This window comes from Balaenoptera musculus, chromosome 11, assembly GCF_009873245.2.
Source record: "Balaenoptera musculus isolate JJ_BM4_2016_0621 chromosome 11, mBalMus1.pri.v3, whole genome shotgun sequence".
Lineage (NCBI taxonomy): Eukaryota > Metazoa > Chordata > Mammalia > Artiodactyla > Balaenopteridae > Balaenoptera > Balaenoptera musculus.
Window position 1 is genome coordinate 94,896,689 of NC_045795.1, and position 12,901 is coordinate 94,909,589.

The 12,901-nt window shown below is 42.6% G+C and overlaps 1 protein-coding gene across 5 annotated transcripts in view; it reads left to right on the forward strand.

Moving 5' to 3' along the window:
• GRM7 (glutamate metabotropic receptor 7) overlaps window positions 1–12,901 on the forward strand; it is an 818,647-nt gene that overhangs the window by 568,002 nt on the left and 237,744 nt on the right. For all 5 annotated transcript variants that reach the window (XM_036869668.1, XM_036869667.1, XM_036869664.1 and 2 more), the window contains exon 7: window positions 9,563–9,702. In XM_036869668.1, the coding sequence (XP_036725563.1) occupies window positions 9,563–9,702 (140 nt within the window). The remainder of the gene's footprint in view (window positions 1–9,562; window positions 9,703–12,901) is intronic.

Sequence of the window (12,901 nt, forward strand, 5' to 3'; positions counted from 1 at the left end):
GTGTTTGTATTTTTTACAGATCTTTTCCTGTAATTGATATCTAGTCTCATAGCGTTGTGGTCGGAAAAGATACTTGATATGATTTCAATTTTCTTAAATTTACTAAGGCTTGATTTGTGACCCAAGATATGATCTATCCTGGAGAATGTTCCATGAGCACTTGAGAAAAATGTGTATTCTGTTGTTTATGGGTGGAATGTCCTATAAATATCAATTAAGTCCATCTTGTTTAATGTATCATTTAAAGCTTGTGTTTCCTTATTTATTTTCATTTTGGATGATCTGTCCATTGGTGAAAGTGGGGTGTTAAAGTCCCCTGCTATGATTGTGTTGCTGTCGATTTCCCCTTTTATGGCTGTTAGTATTTGCCTTATGTATTGAGGTGCTCCTATGTTGGGTGCATAAATATTTACAATTGTTATACCTTCCTCTTGGATCGATTCCTTGATCATTATATAGTGTCCTTCTTCGTCTCTTGTAATAGTCTTTATTTTCAAGTCTATTTTGTCTGATTTGAGAATTGCTACTCCAGCTTTCTTTTGATTTCCATTTGCATGGAATATCTTTTTCCATCCCCTCACTTTCAGTCTGTATGTGTCTCTAGGTCTGAAGTGGGTCTCTTGTAGACAGCATATATATGGGTCTTGTTTTTGTATCCATTCAGCCAGCCTGTGTCTTTTGGTGGGAGCATTTAATCCATTTACATTCAAGGTAATTATCGATATGTATGTTCCTATTCCCATTTTCTTAAATGTTTTGGGTTTGTTATTGTAGGTGTTTTCCTTCTCTTGTGTTTCTTGCCTAGAGAAGTTCCTTTAGCATTTGTTGTAAAGCTGGTTTGGTGGTGCTGAACTCTCTCAGCTTTTGCTTGTCTGTAAAGGTTTTAATTTCTCCATCAAATCTGAATGAGATCCTTGCTGGGTAGAGTAATCTTGGTTGTAGGTTTTTCTCCTTCATCACTTTAAGTATATCCTGCCACTCCCTTCTGGCTTGCAGAGTTTCTGCTGAAAGATCAGATGTTAACCTTATGGGGATTCCCTTGTGTGTTATTTGTTGTTTTTCCCTTGCTGCCTTTAATATGTTTTCCTTATATTTAATTTTGACAGTTTGATTAATATGTGTCTTGGCGTGTTTCTCCTTGGGTTTATCCTGTATGGGACTCTCTGTGCTTCCAGGACTTGATTAACTATTTCCTTTCCCATATTAGGGATGTTTTCAACTATAATCTCTTCAAGTATTTTCTCAGTCCCTTTCTTTTTCTCTTCTTCTTCTGGGACCCCTATAATTCGAATGTTGGTGCGTTTAATGTTGTCCCAGAGGTCTCTGAGACTGTCCTCAGTTCTTTTCATTCTTTTTTCTTTATCCTGCTCTGTAGTAGTTATTTCCACCATTTTATCTTCCAGGTCACTTATCCTTTCTTCTGCCTCAGTTATTCTGCTATTGATCCCATCTAGGGTATTTTTAATTTCATTTATTGTGTTTTTCATCATTGCTTGGTTCCTCTTTAGTTCTTCTACGTCCTTGTTAAATGTTTCTTGCATTTTGTCTATTCTATTTCCAAGATTTTGGATCATCCTTACTATCATTATTCTGAATTCTTTTTCAGGTAGACTACCTATTTCCTCTTCATTTGTTAAGTCTGGTGTGTTTTGACCCTGCTCCTTCATCTGCTGTGTGTTTTTCTGTCGTCTCATTTTGCTTATCTTACTGTGTTTGGGGTCTCCTTTTCACAGGCTGCAGGTTTGTAGTTCCCGTTGTTTTTGGTATCTGTCCCCAGTGGCTAAGGTTGGTTCAGTGGGTTGTGTAGGCTTCCTGGTGGAGGGAACTAGTGCCTGAGCTCTGGTTGGATGAGGCTGGATCTTGTCTTTCTGGTGGGCACGTCCACGTCTGGTGGTGTGTTTTGGGGTGTCTGTGGCCTTATTATGATTTTAGGCAGCCTCTCTGCTAATGGATGGGGCTGTGTTCCTATCTTGCTAGTTGTTTGGCATAGGGTGTCCAGCACTGTAGCTTGCTGGTCGTTGAGTGAAGCTGGGTCTTGATGTTGAGATGGAGATCTCTGAGAGATTTTCACCGTTTGGTATTACGTGGAGCTGGGAGGTCTCTTGTGGACCAGTGTCCTGAAGTTGGCTCTCCCACCTCAGAGGCACGGCCCTGATGCCTGGCTGGAGCACCAAGAGCCTTTCGTCCACACGGCTCAGAGTAAAAGGGAGAAAAAATAGAAAGAAAGAAAGAAAGAGGCTATAATATAGTGAAGTAAAGTAAAGCTATTGTAAAGCAAAGCTATACAGACAAAATCTCACCCAGAAGCATATGCATATACACTCACCAAAAAAAGGAAAAGGGGAAAAATTAATATATCCTGCTCCCAAAGTCCACCTCCTGAATTTGGGATGATTCGTTGTCTATTCAGGTATTCAACAGATGCAGGCACATCAAGTTGTTTGTGGAGTTTTAATCCGCTGCTTCTGAGGCTGCTGGGAGAGATTTCCCCTTCTTTTCCCTGTTCGCACAGCTCCTGGGGTTCAGCTTTGGATTTGCACCCGCCTCTGCGTGTAGGTCGCCTGAGGGCGTCTATTCCCCGCCCAGACAGGATGGGGTTAAAGGAGCAGCTGCTTCGGGGGCTCTGGCTCACCCAGGCCGCGGGGAGGGAGGGGTGCAGAGGAGGCGGGGCGAGCCTGCGGCGTCAGAGGCCGGCGTGACGTTGCACCAGCCTGAGGCGCGCAGTGCGTTCTCCCGGGGAAGTTGTCCCCGGATCACGGGACCCTGGCAGTGGCGGGCTGCACGGGCTCCCGGGAGGGGCGGTGTGGAGAGTGACCTGTGCTCACACACAGGATATTTGGAGGCGGCAGCAGCAGCCCCAGCATCTCACGCCCGTCTCTGGGGTCCGCGCTGATCGCCGCGGCTCGCGCCCTTCTTTGGAGTTCGTTTAGGCGGCGCTCTGAATCCCCTCTCCTTGCGCGCCGCGAAACAAAGATGGAAGAAAAAGTCTCTTGCCTCTTCGGCAGCTGCAGACTTTTTCCCGGGCTCCCTCCCAGCCAGCTGTGGTGCACTAACCCCTTCAGGCTGTGTTCACGCCGCCAGCCCCAGTCCTCTCCCTGCGACCCGACCGCAGCCCGAGCCTCAGCTCCTAGCCCCGCCCGCCCCGGCGGCTGAGCAGACAAGCCTCTCGGGCTGGTGAGTGCTGGTCGGCACCGCTCCTCCGTGCGAGAGTCTCTCCGCTTTGCCCTCCGCACCCCTGTGGCTGCGCTCTCCTCCGTGGCTCCGAAGCTTCCCCCCTCTGCCACCCGCAGTCTCCGCCCGCGAAGGGGCTCCTAGTGCGTGGAAATCTTTCCTCCTTCACAGCTCCCTCCCACTGGTGCAGGTGCCGTCCCTATTCTTTTGTCTCTGTTATTTCTTTTTTCTTTTGCCCTACCCAAGTACGGGGGGAGTTTCTTGCCTTTTTGGAGGTCGGACGTTTTCTGCCAGCGTTCAGTGGGTGTTCTGTAGGAGCAGTTCTACGTGTAGATATATTTCTACTGTATCTGTGGGAAGGAAGGTGATCTCCGCGTCTTACTCTTCCGCCGTCTTCTCTCCTCCTTCCATATTTGCCTGCGGATTAGTTTTAAATAGTATTACATCAATGTTAATTTCCTGGTTTAGATAATTATGTTACGGTTTAAAAAATCTTCTTGCTTCTCTGCTTGTAAATAATAATCCACTTAAACCCACAATATTGTATCAATCATTCAGGAGTTACCTAGTATCTGGGTGAAGAAGAACCATACCTGATTTTGTAACCAACAGTTTCCGAGTTAAGATGGAGACAAAAATGACTATAAATACAACCAGAAAAATGGTTCGACTACAAATTATCTTTTTTTCGTAGTTTCTTCCTTATCTTACAGAATCTCCTAAAATATATAACAAATTTTCCCAGAAAAAGCACACATAAATTTCATTACATATCCTGGGGTCAGTTTCTGCGCTTTGTATGCTGGTCTATAGATAAGCATCACAATTCTTTGGCCAGTAACAAAGAAGAGTCATTTTGAGAATGTTTTGGTGATTCTCATCTGATTCTTCTTCTAGATAATGCTTGCAGACTTTGGTTAGGATGGGCTTACCACTGCTGAGCCAGAGATGCTGAGCTTCTGATTGGACACAGGCCCTACGTTTACCAAATGATTACTATGTGCCAGAAACTGTCCTAAGTACTTTTTGTGTATTGGCTTCTTTAATATTCATAATACTAAGTGGCTTAGATACTGTTATTTCCTTTTTTTTTTTTTTAGCAGATAAAGAAACTGATTCATAGAGAAAGGAAGAATCATGATGTCTAAAGCCACGCAGTTACGTATTGATGATGCTGTAACTGGTACCTAGGGTACCCAACCCCATGGCCTGCTCTCTTGACTTGTATTAAGCGTCTGAGAGAAAGGGCTTATTACAACATTCCTGCTGTTCCATCTTGGAACACAGGCTCTGCGGGAGCTCACAGGCAGGGCCAATCCGTTCCCTCTCTTTGTCATCATTGTAGTCATGCTCTGTTGTCAACGTAATCTCCTTTTCTCTGAGGGTATTCTTTCTGCCATATGGACAGGCAAGGAGGAGACTCCCAGGGCCGTGTGACATTCATTAATGGTGGGACTCAACCGTTTTAGAAAGCAGGGAAAAACAAAAAACAAAAGAACTGTGTTAGATTTAGTTAAGCGGCTTTCATGTCGCTTTAAGTGAGCAACTATTAGGGTGAAAAGAAGCTTGACATTTTTTTACTCATTCAATTTCCTGACTTTTAGATAAAGAAATCAAATTTTAGAGAGGAGAAAATATTTGTCCAACCACAGCTAGCAAATGACAGAGACAGACCTAGAACTCAAGTTTCTTTCTAGTCGATTGTGAAAAATGTAGCCTCTCTTCTGCATGTTTTAGAAAAATCTTGATGTTTCTTGGTCTCAGTGAGCTTAATCGTGCTCTTCTGTTACTTCAGTACAGAATTTTCCATACCCCTGGGAGTTCTGTTCCAGACCAGTAGAGTACAGTTTAATAACTCCGACCTTCACATTTATGAAAGCATCAATTTAGGAAGTGATAATAGAATGCTCTAAAAGTATTGCTACATCTTCAGCAATCACTTAATCTCCTCTTGTGCACCAACAGAAAAGATGGCTAATTATGTCATCCCAAATGAATGCAATGACCTGAGCCTAAATTTTAGTTATCTTGATGTTGGATGTTGGCCCATCCAACCAGATGTCAGTATTTGTCAATTTAACAAATTTGTTGTCTTGGATACACAACCTTAGAGAATTGTTATATAGTGAAGTCTTTAATGTGAAGCCTGTCTGTACCTAGATTTACTCCTTTCCAGAAAACAAATTGGGTTGGGGTATATTTTATAAAGATGGCATATCTCATGTGGTCTTCTTGAAACATGAAGTTAGCTTTTCTTCATCGAGGGTGAGATCTGTATTCCCTCCCCTTGAGTCTGAGTGAGCCTGTGGCTAATACAGAAGTGGCAGTATGTGACTTCTATGGTACAGAATGCCATAGGGCTTCTGCATGGTTCTCTTGTGACTTCTGTATTACGAACACAGCTGCCATGTTAGGAGGAAGCCAAGAAGCCGAGGGTCAGGCCGCATGTGGTGCTCCAGCCGTAGCCCCAGCTGAAGTCACAGCTGATAGTCAGCATCAGCTGTCAGACACGTGAGCTTCAAGCTGCTCCAGCTGATGTGAGTGGACCAGAGAGGCACTGTTTCTGCCAAGCCCTGCCCGAATTGCAAAATACAGATTGTCATTTTTTTTTTTTTTTGAGTGCCACGTTTTAGGATAGTTTGTTGAGCAGCAAAAGGTAACTGGAACACGAATCAAGGTAGCCTTTCTGGAATCTGTGCATGGGGTGGTAAGAAGAGAAGAGAAAACCTGTCAGGTCAGTACTTTGATGCTGAGGACTGTTTTGTCATCGGAGCATCGTATATCTCAAATCCTTCTTGATCCAGGAAAATAAAAGGAATTTCACTCAGATACTCTCATCTGGGAAGGAGATTTCCTACTTGAGTGCGTTCTCTCAGCCATTCTCTCCTCTCAGTATCCCATCTTGTCAAGTGGCCCTGTTTCCTTTACTTTAGGACACTTGTGTTCTGGCCCCGATACATTGTGGAGGTTCCTGCAGAGGATCGCTTCTCCTTTGAGAACTTATTTATTTTCTCTGGATTTGTTTGATCCCTATTATTATTATTATTATTTGATATAGAGTTCACTGAACACAATCCCTCTTTTTCTCTTTCAAGAAGTTCAGGGGTGATGTTGAAAAGGAGTTGTGTGGGGGAAAAAAAAAAGCCTGAAAAATGCCAGTTGCGTTGTAGAATCCATCAAAAAGGTCAAAGCCACACCATACATTGTTACACATCACTTAGGTAACGTATTCAGCTCTTCTGCCTTATTTTTTTCTAAGCGTGAACTTTAATGAGAATGGAAAGGGCAACACAAGAATCATTTCTCCTCACAAGGATTGTAAGGGGAGAGAGAGAGAGAGAGATGAGGCAGTATGTACCTTTCTGATGAATATTTACCTGGTGGGATGAGATCCTTTGGAGCCCCAGGCCTCTGATATTCTTCCTCCATTCTCTCAAAGACTCTGAAAAGCTCACGTCCTATTATTTAATGACTAGAAGCTGTAGAATTAAAGCAAAGTACAACATGAATCCTAGTATCCAATGTGAAAGAAAAGAGAGGTGAGTATCTGAATATTAATGTCTTCCTGAAAAATAATAAGAAACACTTCTGTTGATTCCTCTACAGAGAGGGCTTAATGGGGTGTCTTTGTGGACCATGGGGATAGTGTCTAGGTGAAACAGAGAAGAAACAAATTGAAATGGTGCCCTTGGCCACACACAGATTCAGCCACTGATTCAAGTTCGTAGGATCAAATCAGCGTTGCTCATAGATGAATGCCCATTCCCAGAGTGGATTCTAGCCTGCTGCTTGGAAAATTTTAAAAATGTTTACACCAATGGAGAAATTTAAATTAAAAAAAAAAAACCAGTTAGGAGAGACTCCTTTGATGCATTGGAAAACATTATTGGTCTGGGGGTCTGACGGCATGCATCAGGGTCTGGTCCTGAGATATTAGCAAAGAAAACAATAATAAAAGTGAAAACTATAATAAAAAATCATGGCCATCTATTGAGCATTTATTATGTAAAAGGCATGGGACTAAGCACCTTGTGTACATTGTTACATTTAATTCTTACTAACCCTATGACAAAGGTATTAGTGACACTCAGAAGGAGAGGAAGACTGAATAATTTGATACAGGTCACACATATAGGAAGTGGTAGACCTGGAATTTAAACCCTTTCTAGGGGATTCCAGAGCCAGTTATTGGGCACTATTCAAATTTAATGAGCAGAGTGGGCCTGAGGCAAATGATTGCCCTCTCTGAACCTAAGTATACTTCCTCACCTGTAAAATTAGGAAGCTCATTGCTCTGTGTCCTCCAGGTTTGTATTAGTTTCCTGTTGCTGCCATTAAAAGATTACCATATATTTGCTAGCTTAAACAACACACATTTATTATCTTATAGTTCTGTGGTTTGGAAGTCTGATACAGGTCTCTCTGAGTTTTAGTTAAGGTGAAGGCAGGGCTGGTTCCTTTTAGAGGCTCTGGGGGAGTATCTGCTTCCTTCCTTTTTCTAGCTTCTAAAGGCCACCTGCACTTCCGGGGCTCAGGACCCCTTCCTTGCATCACCCTAGCCTCTTGTTTTCCTCCTCACATCTTCTCCTTCCTCCTTTGACTCCTTCTGCCTCTTGTAAGGGCCATTGTGATTACACTGGGCCCACCTACATTATCCAGGATAATCTCTCCCATCTCATGACCCTTCATTTAATCATACCTGCAAAATCTCTTTGCCAAGTGTGATGACATTCACAGATTCTGGGGGTTAGGACTTAGACCTACCTGGGGAACCATTTTGCAACCTACCACAAGCTCTGATTTTTTTTTTTTTTTAAATAGGCAGAAGTGTCATAAAAGTCTGTGCCTGACACTTGTAAGATAGTGTGGAGTTCTTTTTAGCTGCCCCTGCCTCCTGCCTACGTGCTGGACCCTCTCTTCCAGCAGGGGTAACTTTCAGCTCAGGATTGCAACTTCATATGCCTCTTGTCACCCAATATATTGTCCCTCTTTCTGGCCCCTTTTTTTTTTTAACTTCATTCTTGTGTTGAGTGATCATTTTTGTGGGATCACTCTCAGTGTCATGCCTGCTTCCTTAGTGTAGACACCCTTTTTTTACTGTTTCAGGCGTTCTCTCTCCTGTCCAGTTAACGTGCCTTAGTTCTTTCATCCATGTCATCAATGCAAATACTACATTGGCCCAAATTCTGCAGAAGCTAATGACTACTAGCCAGATGCAGAGTTCTGCCACCATTAGAAGCTGACATTTTTAATGAGAATTATCAAAAGTGCTTCATGCTCATTACCTAAGACTTACCCTGTCCCTCCCCTAAAAATAGCAAAATGGTCTTCTGTTCTCAGTGATTCTGTTTCAGCCTGTAATTGATCTGTAAACTTCCTTGTAAATGGCAGGAAATACACTGTTTTCTGCTGGGAATATTGATCTAGTATTAACTTATAGGAGGAGCAGACAGTAGTCACATATGCTGAAGCCAGTGGTATTCTTCCTGTTTCTTATAGAACATGAGAGAAATAGCGCTCAGTTACAAACTTTTGGTGATTCTTTTGTAACTGCTGTATTGCTGAAAGTAAACAAAACTCACATCTTCCATTCTTTGTATATGGTTTGCCACTTGTTCCACATGATTAATATTAAGGGACTTTACACTCATATCCAACTTTGAATTTATATATTTTTTTCAAAACATGCATTAGTCTTTTTAAATTGACTTCAATGTCTAATTGTGCCAAAACATTGGTTTTATCTTAAGATAGACATTTTAAATAAGACCCAAATAGAAAATTGAGAAAGAATCCATTGTTTATTAAGCATTCACCAGGCAAACTGCTAAGCATTTAAGACTGGTTATCATTTAAAACAAATTAGAAATAATCAGCCAAAAATATTTTTTAAATGTACTCAGTATTCAACTATGTATGTAAGTGAACTTTTGAGCTTGTTTTTTGATTCTCTTGTATTTCATTTTTAAAATGTATTTATTATTTCTTGAAATGATTCTTTATTGACCACAATTTAGTGTTTGATGGACACTAAAATAATAATAACAACAACAACAACAAAGCTTAATATTTTCTCTTGAAGATAATGCATTTGATTGTTATTCCTTAAAAGAGAGGACAAAGTAGAATAAAATATTTTCAGATACTAAAAAATTGAGCTGTTCAAAGGGGGAAGCAGGTTGTCTTCCCACCTTCCATAATTAGCATTCACAGACCATCGTGATGACTTGCCCGGGAGTTTCAGGGGGCATCTTGGGGGAACCTATTAAACAGCAAGGCTACCTCCTAGCTACCTTTCTCATCACCAGGTCTCCAGACCATTACCCTGGAAGCAAGAGACAGAAGGAATCTCATTTAACTCTAAAGTCTGTCTTTGTCTTGTCTTCACCAGGTAGTGCAGGCACCCCAGTCGTGTTTAACAAGAATGGGGACGCCCCTGGGCGTTACGACATCTTCCAGTACCAGACCACAAACACCACCAACCCTGGTTACCGCCTGATCGGACAGTGGACAGATGAACTGCAGCTCAATGTGAGTTTTGCTTGTTCCTCTTCCTTTGCTTTTGTGATGAATGAACAGACTTTTAACATGCTCCCTGAGGCAGACGCTTCTTGTCTGTATGTTTGTGAGCATCCGCAAGTGAGCGTACAACTTGTTACGGGCATCAGCAGGGACTGATGACCAATAATGATACAGCAGTGATAGCAGTGATGATGGCGCGGATAGGAAATGCGTGTGGAGTTCATGCCTGACGTTATACTCGGCAACTATGTGAATCATCTCGTTTAATCTGAGACTCTGATTGCTTTACAGACAAGTTACCAGCTAATACTTTAATACTTTGAGGAGATCTTAATCTTGGTCAAATTATTTTTCCCTTCTGTCCTTCCTTCCTTCCTTATTTGCTGGTGTTTTTGTTTGTTTGTTTGTTTGTTTTTACTGAGTCACTTTGGCTTATACTGAGAATCTCTGGGTAACATCAGCGTTAATTTCCATAACCACTCCTTCTTTCTGTAAAGCATAACCTTGAGTGAGCAAGCACTTCCTTGTGCAAGGTTATGTCAAAGTTCACTAGCCAGAGCCCATTAGGAAGTCATCTGTAGTCAAACACAGTTAGGTTTCTTTAACTCGCTGCATGAAAAACAAGCTCCTGCCAGCAAAGCTCCTTCAGGATGTAGGAGTTCAGATGGGATTCACTGTAGAGTTTGGGCTGAGTTGGGTGTTTCTAAGAAGGTTTCAGGAAGCTGGTATCAGTTTTGGGTTGGGTCATCTTAGGAATTAGAGACAATTTGATAACTCAGTGTCTTGGTGATTTTGATCTAGGAGGTGGGACGACAAGAGCTGGGCAAGAATTGTCACTAACAAAAAAACAGTAGACACTTATGTGAACTGGAAAAGGGAGATGTCTAGTTATTTTTGTGGTTGCAGAGCATCCTTGTTTGTGTCTAATTTCACGCATGATGGCAGAGTGACCTTGTTTTGTCTTGTTCCACCATCATAATGACCATCATAGTGGCCTTGTGTGATTATCATTTACATTCCCCTGAAGTGGTTCTGTTTGGAATATGCCTGCTTAGGTGTTAGCTGACAGCTTTCCAACCCCCTTTTTAAGTTTTGTGTTTTTTTTTTCACTTTTTTAATATTTCAGGTTCAACATTCAATAATGTGCTTCTAATAATACTTACAATGCCCTATTTGAAATTAATGGTTAGTTTAAATGAATATACCCAGTCTTCCCAGGGAGTAAAGACCACACGGGCTGGGGTCCCTCCACCCTGGCTGGGCCCAGCACAGCTGCGGCTCAGCACACCGTGCATCCCCTGCTTTTCCTCCCCTCCCGGGAGGGAACTTAAATAGGCCAGGCCTGAGCCTGGTGGCTGAGGTCCTGGAGCCTGGGGGTGATGGCAGAAGTCAGAGCAGCAGGGGTGCTGCAGGGCCTCTTCTGCTGAGATGTGCTGGACCGTTTACACTTCAAGAAGTTCTATGGCAGGTCCTTTGATGTGGCATCAAGCTTGAGTAGGACATTCACCAGGGATATTGTGGACAGGTATATTGGGTAAGGCTTATAAATCAGGTAGGGCTCGCCAAGGTCCACAAATCGACTTTGAAATAGTAATATATACAAACATGATTTTCTTGTGTCCGGCAGGGCTCTGCATTATTATGTGTTCTCCAGAGAAACAGAACCAGTAAGATAGATAGATAGATAGATAGATAGATAGATAGATAGATAGATAGATTATAAGAAATTGGCTCACAATTCTTATGAAGGCTGAGAAGTCCCAAGATCTGCACTTGGCAAGCTGGAGACCCAGGAGAGTCAGTGGTGTAAGCTCCAGTCTGAGTGTGAAGGCAGCAGAAGACTGATGTCCCAGCTCAAAGATAGTCAGAGAGAAAGAGGATCCTCTCATATTCAGACTTTAATTCTTCTGCTCAGCCCCTCAGATTATCTGAGGCGCACATACATTGGTGAGTAACTGCTTTACTCAGTCACCAATTCAAATGTGTATCTCATCCAGAAACTCCCTCACAGACAGACCCTGTATAACGTATAACCAAATACTGGCGCACCCCTGTGGCCTCATCAAGTTGACACGTACAAAGAACCATCACAGGCTCTATCCCAGAAAAGTCCTTCTAATGTCTCTTCCAAACCTGGAAATTATGCCATTAGCCTTTATTGGTGTACACCTTAGGAGGCACTTTGGAAATGATTGAGATCAGGGCTTTTTGAGAGTAGAATGCAAAATTGATGTCTTGGGGGCAGTAGAGCTTGGGTCGTGATTTTTAGAAGAAAGGATTGTGCCTAAAGGGGGGGTTGATGAAGCCATGACAGGACGTTTACCTCATTTGTACATTGTCCTGCGTGGTTCTGCTTGTATCTGTCCTGTTCTTTCTCAAGGTCCACCATCCCAGTGAGCTGACAGGAAGATTATTCTTTGTTTGGTTTGTATTTTAAGCTTTATACGAATTGTGTCTTATTAGCCATTCAACAAGTAGGTTTTTTGTTTGTTTGTTTAAAAGCACCTGTCATGTGATAAGCATTGTGGGAGGCAGTATGTACACAGTGGAAATCAAAATAAACATGGTCCCTGTTTGCACATAATTGAACATCTAGGGCAGAGTTACATGGTAAACAAGAGATATGTGTGTGGAAATTCCCAAGTGTGGTAAGAGGCAGGGTGGGAGAAGGAATAATGGAGGTGGAGAGGGGCCTACTGGATGAGGAGCAGATGATGAGGGGAGAATGAGTGATCCACGGAGCAGGTCAGGAGGCGGACACTGCCATGGTATAACTAAAGGAGGGGACGGGGAGGAGAAGTTAGGGCAGTAGGTAAGAGCCAGAGCAGGCAGTCCCTTGTAGGCCATGGTAAATATTTCTAAAATTTTATTCTCAGTGCATTTCAAAGCCACAGAGAAGTATTAAGCAAGGGAGTGACTGGATCAGAATTAGGAATAAAAATTATTTTGTCTGCTGAGAAGGTAATGAATAACAAAGGGCAAGCATGGGAGTGGAAAGACCAATTAAGAGTGCACTGCAGTTGTCGAGCTAAAATAGAATGGCTTAGTGAAGGGGTTCTCAAACTTCAGTGTGCAACAGAACCATCTGGAAGGCTTGTAAAAACACATATTGCTGGGCCCACCCCCAGAGTTTCTGATTCAGAACATCTGGGAGTGGAAGGATGCCCAAATATTTGCCTTTCTAAGGAGTCCCTGTGTTATGCTGATG